Raw genomic sequence first — 16,631 nt, forward strand, 5'->3', positions numbered from 1 at the left:
AGGTTTTTATTTTGTTGAGGTGGTGGTGAGGAGATTCTGCCTACGCATTAAGGTCATTGATTTATCCCCCTTCCTTTGTTCCTTGGGGCCATTCCCACTTCCTTTTATGTGTCCTGAATATCTTACTCTCTCTGTTGCAAAAAAAAAAAAAAAAAAGTAAGAAGCAACTGGGTTTGAAGATATGGTTGCTTCTCATCAGGGTCCTTGTTGCCCCCCCTCCAACCACTGTTCAGTCTGCTCTTCCTGGCTGACAAACAATACATGTCAGGCATTCTCATTGAAACCTGACTGAGGATGACCCCCTCCTATGCACTTCAGGGCAGTACTGATCTGGCAGTTCTGAATCCATGTGCTGATTCACACCCTCTTCCTCACACAGCACAGACTGTCCCACCTGAGGGTGATCGGTCCACACTGTCATCCCTGTGAGGTTCCCTGTCTGCTTTTGGAGCAGTGAGCCACTTTCCTCTCTGCCTCATGGTCACATATTGAGCAATGCGTAATTGTCTCTTGTGCATCTCTACTGGGGACCAAGCCCACAACTCACGCATGTCCCCTGATGAGAAATTGAAAATATGACCCTTCTTTTGCAGACAGCAGTCAATCCACTGTGCTACACCAGCCAGGGCTCTGTGAGGGTATTTTTTGTCTGTGAACTGGGTGAGGCTGACGATCCTTCTTTAGGGGTGAGCCCTGCCTGACCATTGGTGGCCTGCAGGGCACCAATGGGACTCCCCTGCCTGAGGGCTTTGGAATGGGATCATCCACATGAGCTTTGGTCCTCCCTCCAGCTCCCAGGATATACGGGCTCCTCCTGAATTTCAGGGTTGTGTCCTTGGAGTGGAACTAACTCTAAGACTCCTGTGTGAATCTCACATACATGTTCTCCTCCATTTACTCTGAACCCCCTTTATGTCACAGCCACTTGTTTCCTCAGAGTGGCAGGGCATGGGCTGGATGCATGTCCCTGTCTCAGGGTCTCCAGGCTGAGTCAGGTATAACCTAGAGGTGGACCCTGACCCACGTCCCTGTCAGCCTCCCCTTCTCACTCACATTGGATCCCTCCTTTCCCTTTGCTCTCATCCTGCTGCATCCATGATGGGTGCGAGACGATGGCAGAGGACCCCGAGCTCACTACAGAAATTATTACTGTTTGTCCCAACTCAGCACAGCCTCTCATCACAGGAGATTCCTGCCTATTTCAGGTGATCACCTGTTGACTCCTTTAGCCTGAGTTTCTTATCTGCCTCCCCTGTGTTGTGGTCCCTGCTTTCTGATCAGGAAAATAGTAAAATCACCTGTCTACAAGCAACTGTAGAAATTCAATACCAAAATGTATTCCATCCTCACCACAAACACCATCCCTCCTTTAAATAAGAACATTGAGAAATGCAAGTACACAGATGAGCCTTGGAGACACAATGCCTGGGGAAGAGGCCACTCTCAGCACCACAGTGGCCTTGTGCATCTATGTCTGTGAGAAACGGAGGGTCAAGGCCATGGAGACTGAGAGTGGAAAGAGTAACTGGGCTGGGGGGCAGGAGATGGGGTGTTGTTATTTAAATGGCACCGAGTCAGTGTGGGAAGGTGAGGAATTCTGGACTTGGAGTGTGACAGGTTGCACAACCTTTTGAACTTATTTAACATCACTGTGTGCACTTAAGATAAATTTGCCTGGTGACTGTTTGGAGCAAAACCCTCAGAAGGGGTGTGACTGTTCTATGTGTGTTTCCAGAAAAATGGAACCTGGCAAGAGCGGGGGCCTGGTCCAGGACTCTGGGTGATGAGGGCTCCTTGGATGAGAGCAGTGTGTGAGGTGGAGGTGTGGGATCAAAGACAGGGTGTGAGTCACGTCCTCAGAGGGTGAAGGTTATAACAAGTACCCAGAGCCTTTTTGAAGGAGATGCAATGTGGCTGGAATGTCACTAGAGCTCAGCACTCTCTGACATATGGAGTCAACAGGATGAGTTATAGGAACACACAACCGCACATGACACTCACCACACACAGGTTCATGTTGCATGGAATGGACTCACCCTTCTCAGGAGAGACGTTGTTCCATGAATTTTCACTTTGCAGCATCCTCTGAGAACCTAACCTGGCACAGGAGTGAAAAAAAAAAAAGACAAAACCTTCAACATGTTCACTTATCTGAGTCTTAGTTTCTAAAGCTCCTGGAAAACAGGGAAACAGACACCCAGGTGCCCACCTGAAATGCATCTCTGGGCAGTGTCACAGGGAAAGGTGAGGGGTGAGGGCATGTCCCATTGAGGTGCCCCCGGGACTGGTTCCTGCCAGGGCCCTAAAAAGAGCACAGTTCTCCATGTGTGGAGGGAAGACAAGAGTGGTTCACAGGTATACACTCAGGCACAGGTGTGCTGTTTGCTGGAGGTGGTCTCACAGCTTCTCTCCCTTGGGATCCACCTCCCTTTCCTTCAGGTTGAGCACAACAGTCAGGTGCCAGCACAGCTGATGGTGTCACCTTGTACCTGAAGGACAGTGGTGCTATCTCAGTCACAGATGCTACCTCAGTCCCACAAGGCATCACACATCTGTCACTCTAACCACTCCTGTCGATGAAGTGGGACTCTCCTGAGACATTGGTCACTTTAGGACATCTCTCAGCAGATCCTTAGATGTCTTCAGTCTGTGATATGTGCCCCAGGCCTTGCTGTGTGCTATCGATGACGGGCAATGCAGTGGGAAGTTTCTGCGGATGGAGGGTGTGTGATACTTGGGGAAGGAAACCTGGTTTTAAGGAGTTGCAAGGATGTTGAGTCCCATCATGTGTTTCACTTCACTTAAGTGATTTAATAAAAGCCACAACTACTATGCAATTGGTTTGCCTCCATCTGTCATGGGGTCTATCATGAGCTCCCAGTCTCCTTTCTAGAACATCAACTTAAAGGCTGTAAACCCCAGAGTCTCAGATGAACACGGGGATGGCAGGTTCCAAACTGACCCTCTATGACCAGAAAACAAGTCCTGTCCTCACACATCCCAGGACACCTGTTGGCCCAGAGTCAGTGCCTGTGTATCCCTGGGGGAAGGTGGCCCCAGGGCTCAGGGTCCCATGTGTTCTAGGAACCTGGGAGGCCTCTTGAGCAGCTTTCCTGGTGGAAGGAGCTGCACTCCCCTGGGAGAAGGGGGATGAAAAGTAGGACAGGATGTGTCTAACACTTCTGTCAGCCGCAGAGTCTGAGCTAAACTCTGGGCAGCAGGTCTTACCCTGTGTGTCCTATGCCCTGGAGCTGAACCGAGACACAGGCCCCAGCTACTCTGCCACATGCAGATACAGGGGACTCAGCCAGGGCAAAGGAAGATTTTTCTTTTTTTTGCATTATTTTTATATGAAATTGTACATCAAGTTTCCATATGAAATTTTGCTTATTCAATCTGGAAAAGATGTTTCTACTTCATGCATTTCTTTTTACTTTGGTATAAGTTTTGATGAATGTTAAAACTGTTTAATATCCAATTGAACCATTTATGAAATTAAAATGGTGTGATCCCTCATCCACTCCAGCTTTAACTCTTAAACATATAGAGACGTGTTGTCCATTGGCATGATTCTGAGTAGACTGATAACCCATATGCTTTTCCATACCTGACCTACACCATCGAGTCAGAGTGAAAAAACGTCTTCAGGGCACAAAAGGACAGTGGTCTCAGTCTCTCCCTTCTTAGAGTAGAGTTTGCGACATGCAAATGTCTGTCTCAGCTGCAGGTTAAATTCTCCCCTGGGCTGTGGGGGCTCACAACTCTCTCCACACATGGGGCTGAGTCTCTGAGGAAGGCAGACGTGTGTGTAGAAGATGAGGCTGCTGGGTATCCTCCTGTGCCTACTGACAGTCCCCCATGATAAGTGTCTCAGAAGTCAGACATGGGTCAATGGGTTGGTGTTGACTGCACATGACTGACAAGGAATGGTGTTCTTTGTTTCCAGGTGTCTGGTCCCAGGTGCAGCTGCAGGAGTCGGGCCCCGCATGGTAAAGACCACGCAGGCACTCTCCCTCACCTGCACTGTCCCTGATGACTCTATCACCAGTGGTAATGCAAGGAGCTGGATTCGACATCCCCCAGAAAAGGGACTGGAATGGATCGAGAACATAGAATATAGTGGAAGCACTTACTATAGCCTGTCCCTCAGGAGCCAAGCTTCCATCTCCAGAGACACGTCCAAGAACCAGTGCTCCCTGCAGCTGAGCTCTGTGAGCACCGAGGACACACCTGTGTATTATTGTTCAAGAGGCACAGGGAGGGGTAGTCAGCAGGAGCCTTGAAACAAACCTCCCTGCAGGAAACAGGAAGGCTGGGATGCACGCTGCACTCAGGACACCAGAGGAAACAGTGTAAACCTACAGTGACATTGGTCCACAGACTCTGACAGGCCAGTACTAACTTTTGGCTCCACTGCTCCTGCATCAACACCTGCTTCTCTTCCTGTGGAGAACCTAGTTCAGTGTCCACACTGTTAATACCCTTGAGGCTTCAGGCAGTGCACTCTAATAAGGGCGACCTGTATATTGTGTGTCAAAGAGACACTCCACCGCCAAATCAGGGCTGGATTAACTACACTGTGTGGACAAATGTATCCTGGGTGTGAACCTCCCCATGAGAAGCCAGGACTTCTCATCATTGATTCTACAGGTCCTTGCTGCTAATTGAACAAGAAACCATATGGGTGGGCCCTGTCCAATCCTTACATCAATCGCATTTGCTTTTGTTCTGTTCTCACATTAGGCCCCTCAGGTTTTGGGTGAGAGTGAGGATCCTGAGCATATGCTAGGAACTGGGGAGTAGGAGGACCTAGGCTCTTTACCATGATAATTATCACTCTGTGTGTGTGTGTGTCTTTGTGTGTGTGTGTGATTTATTTAGCAGTAGAAGTGCATTGGCATCAGTGCCATGTGCAGGGATACTTACATGGGACCTGCAAGCAGATGATCCTGACACATTGTTGTCTGTGAAAGCTACTGAGAACTTCTGGAAAACAGACACTGAGAATCTCATGCTCTGTCAGCCCAGATGAGACCCTCCCTTGCAGAGCTGGTGTTCAGTAGCAGGTGACATGTAGAACTGATGATCTCTAGGCCCCCGCTTTAGAAGTAGGTTGAGACGGAACTGAGAAGGCATTTCCCCTGAAGACTTCAGTCTTTCTTTTTTCCATAAAAAAAAGAATCTAAAAGAAGAGTGGGCATAGTGTGACTCAAAATATTTACCTTAATAACTGAATGGAGTTATGTAGATAATGGAGATCTTAATATCTACCTAAAGTTCTATGTTTAGCAAACGTAGTATGACAAGGAAACCAGAGTCAGTACGAGTGCTTCTGCAGCTTCTCTATATCTGAATGCTAAGGGTCTGGATACTCTGATCCAAAAATAAAACCGACAGGCAATAAACCCCAGAACTCTCCAGATGTGTCTCTGTCCCTCAAAGGTGGGTTCTCAATGACAAGTATGCCTGTGGGGGGTTCGTTCTCCTGTGGGAGGAGGTCTGTCTGCACAGAAGTCAGGGGCCTAGCAGGGGACACATACCAGATAACACTTACTCAAACCTGGACGCTGATCATCCCATTGATCATGTTCACTCTATCACCTACCTTCTACCACATGGAATCAGGTAGGGAGTACTTTACCTCATGAATTGCAAATGAGAAGAGGTAAAGTAGGCTAAATATGGGTCTTCCTGTGCCCTGAGAGCATCACCCACAGCCACCCTCCCCTACAGAGTCCTTAAGGCACAGCCCCTCACCATGGACTAATGCTGGACAGCCCTGTAGCTGGTGGCAGTGGCTACAGGTAACAGGATCCTTTGTTCTTGGGTTGAGGAGGGAACCAGGGGAATTCAAGGAGAATTTCCAACTACTCCTGCCTCTGCCCCATTCGTGTCCACTCCTAGATGCAGCAGGTGCCATCTAGGGCTGAAGGAAGGAACCGTGGTCTATCAGTAAAGGGCACATACAAAGGTTCATGATACACATCCACAAGTTATGCCGTGTGAGAGGCACCAGGACAGGGCCTGCAATTTATGGGCTGGATCAACACAAATACTGCTAAATTCATAAAGGTCACAGCTTCTCAGAATGAGATTCCATCCTGATGGACACCCCTGTCACCATCTCCAATCTGCAGGTAAATCGTTTGGTGTCCTCAGACACAGTTGTGTATTAATATGCAAGAGGCTCAGTGTGATGACCCACTTCCTGAGTGTGTCACAAACCCTGAGAAGTGGAATAGTTACACTGGGCTGAGGAGGTGACAGGATAATGGTCCCCCTGACCTCCTCACTCACAGTCACAGAACAGAGATGGGGACTGATGCTGTCAGGGGCACATTGGAAATCCAGGCAAAAGTTTCATGAGACCAGATGCACTGCAAGGAAGTGGCACGGAGGATGCTCCTGGAAGGATCCCTGTTATTTACTGTGATTCGTGTGAGGGCCACAATGGGAGCTTCCTTGTTCTATGAATTAGGAATGTTCATGGAGGCAACGTCTGGGAATCTTAGGCAAGTTCAGGTTTTAGGAAGTTGGACTCTATGACTCCCCAGAAAGACCTAAGTTGTCCCTTATGTCTACACAATGAAAGTGAGCTTGGGGAAGTGTAAGTACGTGGATGTCAAAGGTGAAATTCTATGTATTTTTCTTTGGCCAATCATCACAGAAATGACATTCTGGCATCAAAGTCAAGGGTGGATAGGAGTTCTAGGTTCCAGCACTGTCTATAGCATCACAGAGTTATTTATTTCCTTGCCCAGTGAAAGGACCTAAGGGGTGTCATCTTCTGAGAGCACAGCCCCACATGCCACATGTCTCTTTCCCTGGTCTAGTACTAATGATCATCACAAAGGAGGGAGTAGCGCTGGGACATCCTTAACGAAGGGAGACCACATCCTACCCATTTGGTGTTTCTATGACAACGGAATCATTTACAGCAGACCAGGGGCTGCCATATGCACACATTTATTCCTGTAGAATCTACCAGTTGGAGTGTGAAAACCATTCAGTGGATCATTCAGAGATGAAGGTGGTGTCAGGGTGACCCTGATTCAGGAGGCCCCAGGTCAGCACTGTGGCATGAACACGTGTTTCCCTTCTATCTGTGTATGTTTAATTCCTCATCCCCAGATAGGACAGGATTAAAACGTGGAGCTTTGGTTGATAAGTGGGTCAACAGTGTGCCCTGTGAATGAGTCATTGCCTTACTCAGTGAGCCCAGAGACATTGCTAATCCTTCTGCCATGGCTGGAGTGAGCTGGAATTGTTGGATGTGATGCTGGAAGAGGGTCCTCACCAGAAGTGAGGGGCACCATGGAATACACTCAAAAGTGAAGACTCCAGAGTCAGGTGCTGAGGTGAAAGAGAGTGGTTTCATTCATGTGCTGGCACCCAGGAAGATGAAGTACTCTCATCTGAAAGCCATGAACATCTCTCACTGCAGGTACACTTTTCTTAGGGAGTTAGAGTGACAGAAAAATACAAAGAGACTGTGCACTGCAGACAGTGTCTTGGCTGTCCCAACATGGACCGTCTCTGTCATCTTTCCAGAACTGATTTTGTGCCAGTTAGTCTTCATTGTGCTGTCTGTGTCAGCCATGTCTGTGGTCAAGGTCATTTCTTGTACAACAGGGATGGAATTGAAAGCCCTTGCTATATACTGGCAAAGCACTGTCATTAGGTGAGTTAGTATAAGTTGCTTAGTGCATCTTAACTTAATTCTATTTCATAGGAAGTGATAACAATAGTTTTTAGTCTATGTTACAATTCCACACTGTCAATTCTCCTCCATATCTTTTCAGCTGCTGATAGCCTTTGAATCTCCTGAAGGAATGAGAAACCTGAGCCTGTTGGAAAACAAAGTCTTGAGATTTAAAAGACGATGTATTTTCTGGAGGTCACTATAGATCACATACTACTTTTATGGCATGGGAAGAACAAGTTATAGAGAGATCTGTGAAACAATTTAGACAAGAATTATAAACAGATGAATGGTTAAACCTACATTAAAGTTTTTCATTTGGACCTGGATCCCTGAGGTATCCCTGAAAATACCCATAGACCAATGTTCACATAAACAGAGGGATACGGTGATCCAATGATTGTTGATGCCAGGTAGCCAGTGCATGGTTTTGGAGATGCAGGTTTCCATCTGAGCTGAGGGGTCAAAGTAAGGACAACCAGAGGGGTTGATGGTCATGTAAATCCTGCTGGTTCTGCTGGTATTTAGTCTAAGGCATTTTGATTATCCAAGACAACTTCAGCTAGAGACTCAAGTTTTCTTAATATTAGCATGTTAGGTGTCAGTTTTTTATAGTCTATGGTGATAAAATTCTTGGGGATATTCTGCAATACAGGCTGATGTGCAGCTGCTCCCCAATAGCATCCTAGAGTCCATCCAAAGAAATATTCATTCTTTAGGATTTCTCTGGGAGATCTCATGCCACTTGGTTGAACATTAACTGGTTGTCCTGGAGTTTCATCTGCCTAAAACTAATTTAATTACGTGCTTGTGTGTTTCGGGAAGGAACTTGTCACCTCTGGGTCCCCCTGAACCTGTCACAACCATCTGTAGTTGGAGTATGTGTGGCAGTGAGACCTGAGACAAAGCTGCTGCCTTTAGAGGAATATGTTCCTTGATAGACAATTTACAGAACAAGCCCAGTGATAGCAGAGCGAGGGCACATTCAGGCATATAGTTAAAGGTCGGCGATAACTTTAAATCTCTCAGATGTCATTTTAATGGCTTGAGGCAGGCTTTCTGATGCATTTCTCTCATTACCCTTATGACTCAGTCTGTTGTTATAGATAATTTCATGTTTGATAGGGAATATGTGTGTCCCAAGTGAATGTGAGGCTCTTGTGGAGAAACACTGATGGTTTGTGAGATGAGTAGAGGTTCCCCTGGCCTCCTCCTGCACCTAAGGGCTGTATCCTTGGACTGACCATGACATTCAGTATTGCTTCCATTTCCTTTGAACCCCCTTTCTACCACATTCTCTTCTTTCCACACAGTCATAGGGCAGGGGCAGGATGTGTTCCCCTGTCCCTGGGACTCCAGGCAGAATTTCATGTGACTTGGATGAGGATCAGGCCCCTCTCCAATGAAGGGCCACACCAGTCCTCCAAGTGTCTCAGAAACTTTGTTCTTCCCTCCCCTCGTTCCTCATCTGACTGATTCCAGGATGGGTGGAGATCATGACAGGACCACGAGCTCACTATGGAAATCATTACAATTTGCCCTAACTAAGCCCAGCCTCTGGTTACAGGTGTTTCTTGTCCATTTTATGTAGTCACCTGTTGATTCCTTTTACCTGAATATCTGTCTGCCTTCTCTGTGCTGAATACCTTCCTTCCTGATCAGGATAAGGGCAAAAACACCTGTTTACAAAAAGCTACATACCTGTGAATATTATAGAGAAGGAATAGGATACTGACTAGCAAGATGTGCTCCATCCTCAATGCAAAATTTCATCCACCTTAAAAGAAGAAAAAGCTGACATTTGCAAGAACACAAATGACCTTCAGAGTCACAATGTGCAGGGAAATGTGTTACTCTCAGGATCACAGTGGCTGTGTGCATCCACATCTGTGAGAAGCTGGAGTGGTCAAGGGTGTGGGGACAGATGCAGAACGTGGTGTCTGGGGTGGGGGCAGGAAGTGGGACTTACTATTTAATGGCACCGGGTCAGTGTGAGAAAGTGAGGTTTTCTGGACCTGGATGGTGACGGTGGTTGTCCAAGGGTGTGGATGGACTTAATGTCACTGTGTCTATGTAAAATAGATTCTCACAGTGAATGATAGTTACTGTCCGGAGAAAGCCACAGACAGTAGATTCCTGGAAGTCTCAAACAGACTACCTAAGGTCAGACGGGATCAACATCTGACAAAATCAGAGGCAGATTCAGAGAGAAAAGACAGCAGTCTCCTACCATAGAATTTCACACCACAAAATCCAGAGGTTAAGACAGAAATATTTAAGAAGAAAAAAGAAGTGTCTCATGCTCACCACCCTGAACACTCTCATCTTCCCCGTGGTTGAAAATGTTTCCCATATAATCTGGAGCATCTCCATGTGGACACTTATATGCTGAGCTTAGGGCCCTACATGCACACAACATCCTTACACACCTTTTTCCCTCTGACAGGCAACCCTCGCCACAAGGGGGTTGCAATTGTCCCCTCAGCTCTCTGCCTTCCTGGCCACATGTTACCCTCCTGCCCCTCATTTACTAGATGGTTGTGAAAATGCACCATAACACAGCCTGCTGTTACCTACTGGCCTAATTCTCCATAAATCTGAACTAGACCATGAGCAGCATGGACCTCGGACCCAGCTCACTCTTCCCTGCTCCCCACACATGACCAAGTACAGCAGGGAGGTTGAATAAGCATGTGCACAGTCACTTGTCCCAACTTCATGTCCTAATGTCCCCGGACCATGCCAACCCATCATAGTTTGTTCCGAACATTGCACTCTGGGATTTTGGGTTTTTAACTTCTATACAACTAGCCTATATTCATGGAGGAAATATGAAATTTCAAATGATAACCTGAAATAAAACTTTTATTTTCCTTAATTTCACATTGCATTGTAAAATAATACTTTTTTTAAAAAAAAATTGTGATTTTTAGAGATAGGTGGAGGAAAAAAGTTAGGGAGGGAAACCTCCACCCTTAGTAAGGTTGCCTCTCACTCACCCCAAAGTGGAATTTGGATTTAAACTCAGGCATGTGCCATGACAGGTGACCTTTAAGTGTACATGCTGGTGTGAGCCACACCAGTTGGGTCGAGAACACTTTTCTGTGGGAGCCTTTAGATACAGAGGGAGCCTGGCTCTCTGGACCTGCAGACAAAAGCCTCTATCAGTGAGACAGGACACCTGAGCTGCGGAGAACACTAAGGATAACAGGGAGACATCAGGGCCACCATGGGGTGATCAGGGCACCAGGGGGTGTTCCAGACACAGAGGGAATCAATGCACCTACATGTAGGGGTCCAACTTAGAGGCAGGTCCCAAGAGGGTTTGTGGGTGGGCTTCCCTTCTGTGTCATTGATTTCTCCCCCTCCTTTTGTTCCCTGGGGCAAATCCTGCTTCTTTTTATGTATCTTTCATTTCTTACTCTCTGCTGCAAAATAGTAGGAAGGAACTGGGTTTGCAGATATGGTTACTTTCTCAACTGGGTCCTTATTGTCTCCCTATCCCTGCAGAGTCTATTGTTCTTGACTGAAAATAGAAACATGGTAGGAATTCTCTCACTGAACCTTGAATGAGGATGATTCCCCCCACACTCCAGAGCAGCGCTGACCCGGTGGTTCTGAATCCGTGTTCTGAGTCACAGCACAGAGTACCCCACATGAGAGTGATCAGCCCCACACTTTCTCTCATGTCAGGATCCCTGTCTTCTTTGGGAGCAGTGAGACACTTTCGCCTCAGCCACGTGGCTGGGCATTGTCCAATGAGTGATCACATGCCCGCTACTAGGCACATGACCCACAATGCAGGGATGTGCCCTGATGCAGAAGTAGACACAATGGCCCTGTCTTTATCAGGCTGGTGTTCAATCCAATGAGCAAAACCAGCCGGGGTTCTATGAGGGTATTTTATTTCAATGAGCTGGGTGAGGCTGGCTGCTCTTCCAAACATGTGGGGGGCTCCCTGACCATTTGAAGACAATCAGGTGAACAATGTGACCCTCCTGCCTGAGGGCCTCAGAACTAGAGCATCCGCATGAGCTTTGGTCTTACCTCCAGCACCCAGGACACACAGGTCCATCCTACATCTCAGGGCTGTGTACTTGTTCTGGAGTTAACCTTGAGACACCTCTGTGACCCTCACAAAACCTTTCCCCTATATTTCCCCTGACTGTACTTTCTGTCAAAGTCTCTTGTTTCCTAAGAGGCACAGGGAAGGGGGAGGATGTGTGCCCCTGTCCCAGGGACTCCCGGCTGAGTCAGGTGTCACCTGGAGGTGGACCCAGTCCCTGCCCCATCAGCCCCGCTCTTGTCACACAGGCTGTGCCCCTCCCTCCCCTTTGTCCTAACCCTGCTGCTTCCAGGGTGGATGGGAGAACATGGCAGAGGACGGCAAATGCTATAGAAATTAGTACTGTTTGCCCTAACAGCACAGCCTTTGGTCACAGGTGCTTCACTTGTTGATTCCTTTCACCTTAGTTTGTTGATTGCCTTCCTTGTTCTGTGCCTTCTCCTTCCTGATCAGCAAAACAGCAAAAATACCTGTTTACAAGCAACAGAATTTTTGTGAAAAACAGAGAAGGAATAGGACACTGCATAGCAAGATGCACTCCACCCTCACCACAAAATGTCATTTCCCTGAAAAAGAAGAAAAAGTGGACAGTTGCAAGAACACAGGTGAGCCTTGGAGACACAGTGTCCAGAGAAATGGGTGACTCTCAAGATCACAGTGGCTGTATGCATCCATGTCTGTGAGAACCTGGAGAGGTCAAGGACGTGGATACAGATGCAGAATTCCATGTCAAGCGTAGAGGCAGGAAGTGGGATTTTCTATTTAATGGCACCAAGTCAGAGTGAAAAAGTGAGAATTTCTGGATCTGGAAGGTGACAATGGTTGCCCAAGGGTGTGGATGGACTTAATGCCACCATGTCCATTTAACATGAATTCTTACAGTGAATGTTAGGTACTGTCTGTGATAACACAAATGTCACACCAGCGCTAATGAGAGGTGTGCACAGGTGTCCAAGGTGTGCTGGTGCCTCCAGACCCTGCAGGGTGGGAATGGAATCAGGGCTGCAGGCTGAGGTGACATGGGAATTCATTCTGAGGAGCTCACTTGTGAGCAAGAACCTCAGAAAGAGTGAGACTTTCCCATGGATATTTCTGGGTAAAAGGAATTGAGGAAGAGGGGGAGCCTCATCCAAGATGCTGGGCCATGGGGTTCCCTGGTCTAAAAGTAGAGTGTGATGTGGAAAAGTAGTGATAAGAACAATGATCAAGTCAAATCCTTAGGTGGCACAGTACATTACATGTGCCCAGATGTCCCTTCAAGGGAGATGCTATATGTTTGTCAGGTCATTAGGGTCTTGCACACTCTGTCCCATAGTGTCAGCATGATAGCAGTGAGGATGCATGACTGACCATGATGCTCATCATACATAGGACCATTCTGCACGGAATGGACCCCCCTTCTCTGGAATGACTCTGCCCCCATTAATTATCACTTTTCAGTGTCTGCCAGGCTGATATCCAACACTAATCTCAGTTCTCACCTGGCATGGTAGTGAGAAAAATGACAAGACCTTCAATGGCTTTTGTTCATCTAGTGTCACAGTATCTAAAGCTCCCTGAGAACTGGTACATGGAGACACCCAGGTGCTCACTAGAAATGCGTCTCTAGGCAGCTTCACAAGGACATATGAGGGAGACGGTGGGATGTACAGGCTTAGGTCCCTCTGGGGCAGGCAAGGCCACGCATCACTGAGTTGCTCAGGGACATGATTGGGGACTGCGCTCTCCTCCTCCACATTGGTGGAGAGGGCATGAGTGGGTGACAGAGCTCCGGTGTCACCTGGAGCAACATTGTGCTGCTTCCTGGAAGAGCTGTTCTCACTGCTTCTCTCCTTCAAAATCCACTTCATTTCTCTTCATGCTGGTCACAGTTGACCTGTGCTCAGGGATCCTCACAGGTGCTTAACAACACCTGCAGGAAAGTGGGCCCATCCTTGTCACATCTGTCACATGGGTCCCATGTCGCTACCCCAGGCCCTCAGTCTCAGTCCTCTTATTGACAAAGAAGGATCTCCTGATACATTTGTCACCTCAGAAAATCTCACATCTGGTCCTTGGGTGCCCTCAGTCTGTCAGATGTGCCACAGGCCTTGCTGTTCACTATTAGCTGATGGGACTGCAGTAGGAAGTTTCTGTGGATGGAGGGTTTGTGAGACTTGGTTAATCCAACATAGTCTTAAGCATTTACAAGGATGTCAAACCTCATCATGTGTTCTTACTCAGTGCAGTTATATAATGAAAGACACACCTATTTTATACTTTGGTTTCCTTTCATCTGTCACCTTGATTTCAACATCGACCAGTCCCCTTCCCAGGACATCAGCCTCCAGATCCACCCCCAGGCTCTCAGGTGAACATGGGGATGGCTGGCTCCAATCTGACCCTCTGTGACCAGGAAGCAGGACCCATTGTACACACATCTCAAGACACCTGCTGGCCCAGAGTCAGAGCTTTGTGTCTCTGAGAGATGGTGCCTGCAGGGCCCCATGAGGTCTAGGAACCTGGGAGGCCTCCTGAGCAGCTCACCTGACGGAAGGGACTACTCTGTCATGGGGCAAATGAGACAAAAATGGGCACTTTGTGTGTAACACCTGCATCAGCTGCTGGGTCTGGGCTGGACTCGGGGTAGCAGGTTCTAACCAGTGTGGCCCATCCCTTGGACATGGAATAAGACAGAAGCTACATCTGAAGGCACAGGCACCTCAGCCATGACAAAAGAAGACTGATCTTACATTGCAATATTTATACATGAAAATTTACATCATGTACTTTTCATATGAAATTATGATTATCCCATCTGGAAAGGCTGTGTCTACTTCATGCGTTCCTTTGGACTTGGGAAGATGGTAGGGCATAACTTTAATTTGTTTTAATATCCATTTGAATACTCTATGAAATTAAAACCATGTGATTCCTCATTCAGATCAGCTTTAACTATTAAACATCGAATAAAGGGCTGCCCATCATCATGTTGCAAAACTGAGTCATGACCCATCTAATCTCCCATTCTTGACTTACACCATCAAGGCAAGAGAAGTAGTGTGCTCAGAACACAGAAGGACAGTGGTCTCAGTCTCCCTCCCTTTATGAGACTAGAGCCCAACACATGCAAATTTCTTTCTCAGCTCCAGGTTAAATCTTCTCCTGGGCTGTGGGGGCTCACAGCTCACTCCTCACACAGGGCTGAGTCTCTAGGGAAGGCAGACCTGTGTTTAGAAGATGAGACTGCTGGGTCTCCTCCTGTGCCTGGTGACAGCCCTTCAGGGTGAGTGTGTCAGAAGTCACACGCGTCTATGGGATGGTGGTGAATGCAAGTGACTGACAGGAATTGATTCTCATTACCCCCAGGTGTATGGTCACAGGTGCAGCTGCAGGAGTCGGGCCCGGGACTGGTGAAACCCTCGCAGACCCTGTCCCTCTCCTGCACTGTCTCTGGATTCTCCATCACAACCAGTGGTTATGCATGGTACTGGATACGCCAGCCCCTAGGGAAGGGGCTGGAGTATATCGGCTATATAACTTTTGATGGAAACAGTTACTACAGCCAGTCCCTTAAGAGTCGAGCCTCCATCTCCAGAGACACGTCCAAGAACCAGTTCTCCCTGCAGCTGAGCTCCGTGACCACTGAGGACTCAGCTGTGTATTACTGTGCAAGAGACACAGAGAGGGGAAGTTAGCAGGAGCCCAAACACAAACCTCCCTGCAGGAAACAGGGAGGCTTGGCTGCAGGGGGCACTCCAGGCACAAGAGGAAGCCGTGGAAACCTACATTGACACTGGTCCATTGACTCTGAAATGTCATGACCAATTTTCCAGCTCTACTATTTATATATCTGTACCTGCTTCTCTTACTGTGGGGACACTTTCTAGTGTCCACTGTGTCACTACCCTTGACACTTCAGGCAGTGCCCTCTCAGAATGGGAACCTGTCTGCAGTAGGTCAGAGAGAACTCCACCCAAAAACCACAACATCATTGGCTACAATGAGGTGACAATGAAACCCTGGGTCTGAATTTACCCAGGAAATCTAGGAACTTCTCACAATGTTCTTTGCAGATTTCAGGTACTGGGAGAACAGGAATCCACAAGGGTGGGCATAGTCTAATCCTCATATCAATCATGTTTGCTTTCCTTCTGTCATCAAAGTAGGTTCCTCTTTTGTTTAGATGACAGTGGAGATCCCTTCAATGGCTAAGACATGGGGACAAGGGGAACCTTGGGTCATTTCCATGAATTGTTTTTCTGTGTGTGTGTGTGTGCACATGCATGTGTGTGTGTGTGTGTGTGTGTGTGTGTGTGTTTATGTGATTTATTGGGCAATAGAAGTGTGTTCGCATGAGGGATATGTGCAGGGATACTCATATAGGACCTGAAAGTATATGAATCTAAAAACATCAGTGTTCCTCAAACACACTGAGAGCTTCTGGACTCAGGGATGTCAGTGAGCCAGTGCATCTGGGAGATCCAGCAAAGGGGCTCCCTGGTGGCTGCAGACTGCCCTCATTTGGTGCTTCCTGCAGAGTCACTGGGCTTTACTAAGGACAATTTTCTTTATCCTGACTTGTGGAAACACATGGTGTCCCTGAGGAACCATCTTGAAGTCAGGGTTCTGGTTTCACATCTGGACTCCAGACACTTAGAGTCCATGCCTAGACAGCCCAGACAGGACCCTCCCTTGCAGAGCAGTCATTGGACAGCAGGTAGCATGTAGGGCCCATGATCTCAGGGCTGCTGCTTCAGGAGCAGGTGGAGAGGGAACTGCAGAGGCATGTTCCCTGAGGGCCTGCGTCTTCCTGTTTTCATCAAAACATCTGAAATAAGGGTTGGACATGGTGTGACTCTAAAATGATAATTCTATCAGAGC

The 16,631-nt window shown here is 47.6% G+C and overlaps 1 gene segment (V, D, J or C); it reads left to right on the plus strand.

The window, feature by feature from the left end:
• The first annotated feature begins 14,956 nt into the window (after positions 1–14,956).
• On the plus strand, positions 14,957–15,445 carry LOC129064945 (Ig heavy chain V region 1B43-like). The segment is given in 2 exon segments: positions 14,957–15,033; positions 15,117–15,445. Coding segments are annotated over 2 exon segments (375 nt in total).
• The last annotated feature ends 1,186 nt before the right edge of the window (positions 15,446–16,631 follow it).

The sequence above is a fragment of the Pteronotus mesoamericanus genome, unplaced genomic scaffold (genome assembly GCF_021234165.1).
Source record: "Pteronotus mesoamericanus isolate MK-2021 breed Mesoamerican mustached bat unplaced genomic scaffold, CSHL_Meso_final contig_170, whole genome shotgun sequence".
In the NCBI taxonomy this organism is placed as follows: Eukaryota; Metazoa; Chordata; class Mammalia; order Chiroptera; family Mormoopidae; genus Pteronotus; species Pteronotus mesoamericanus.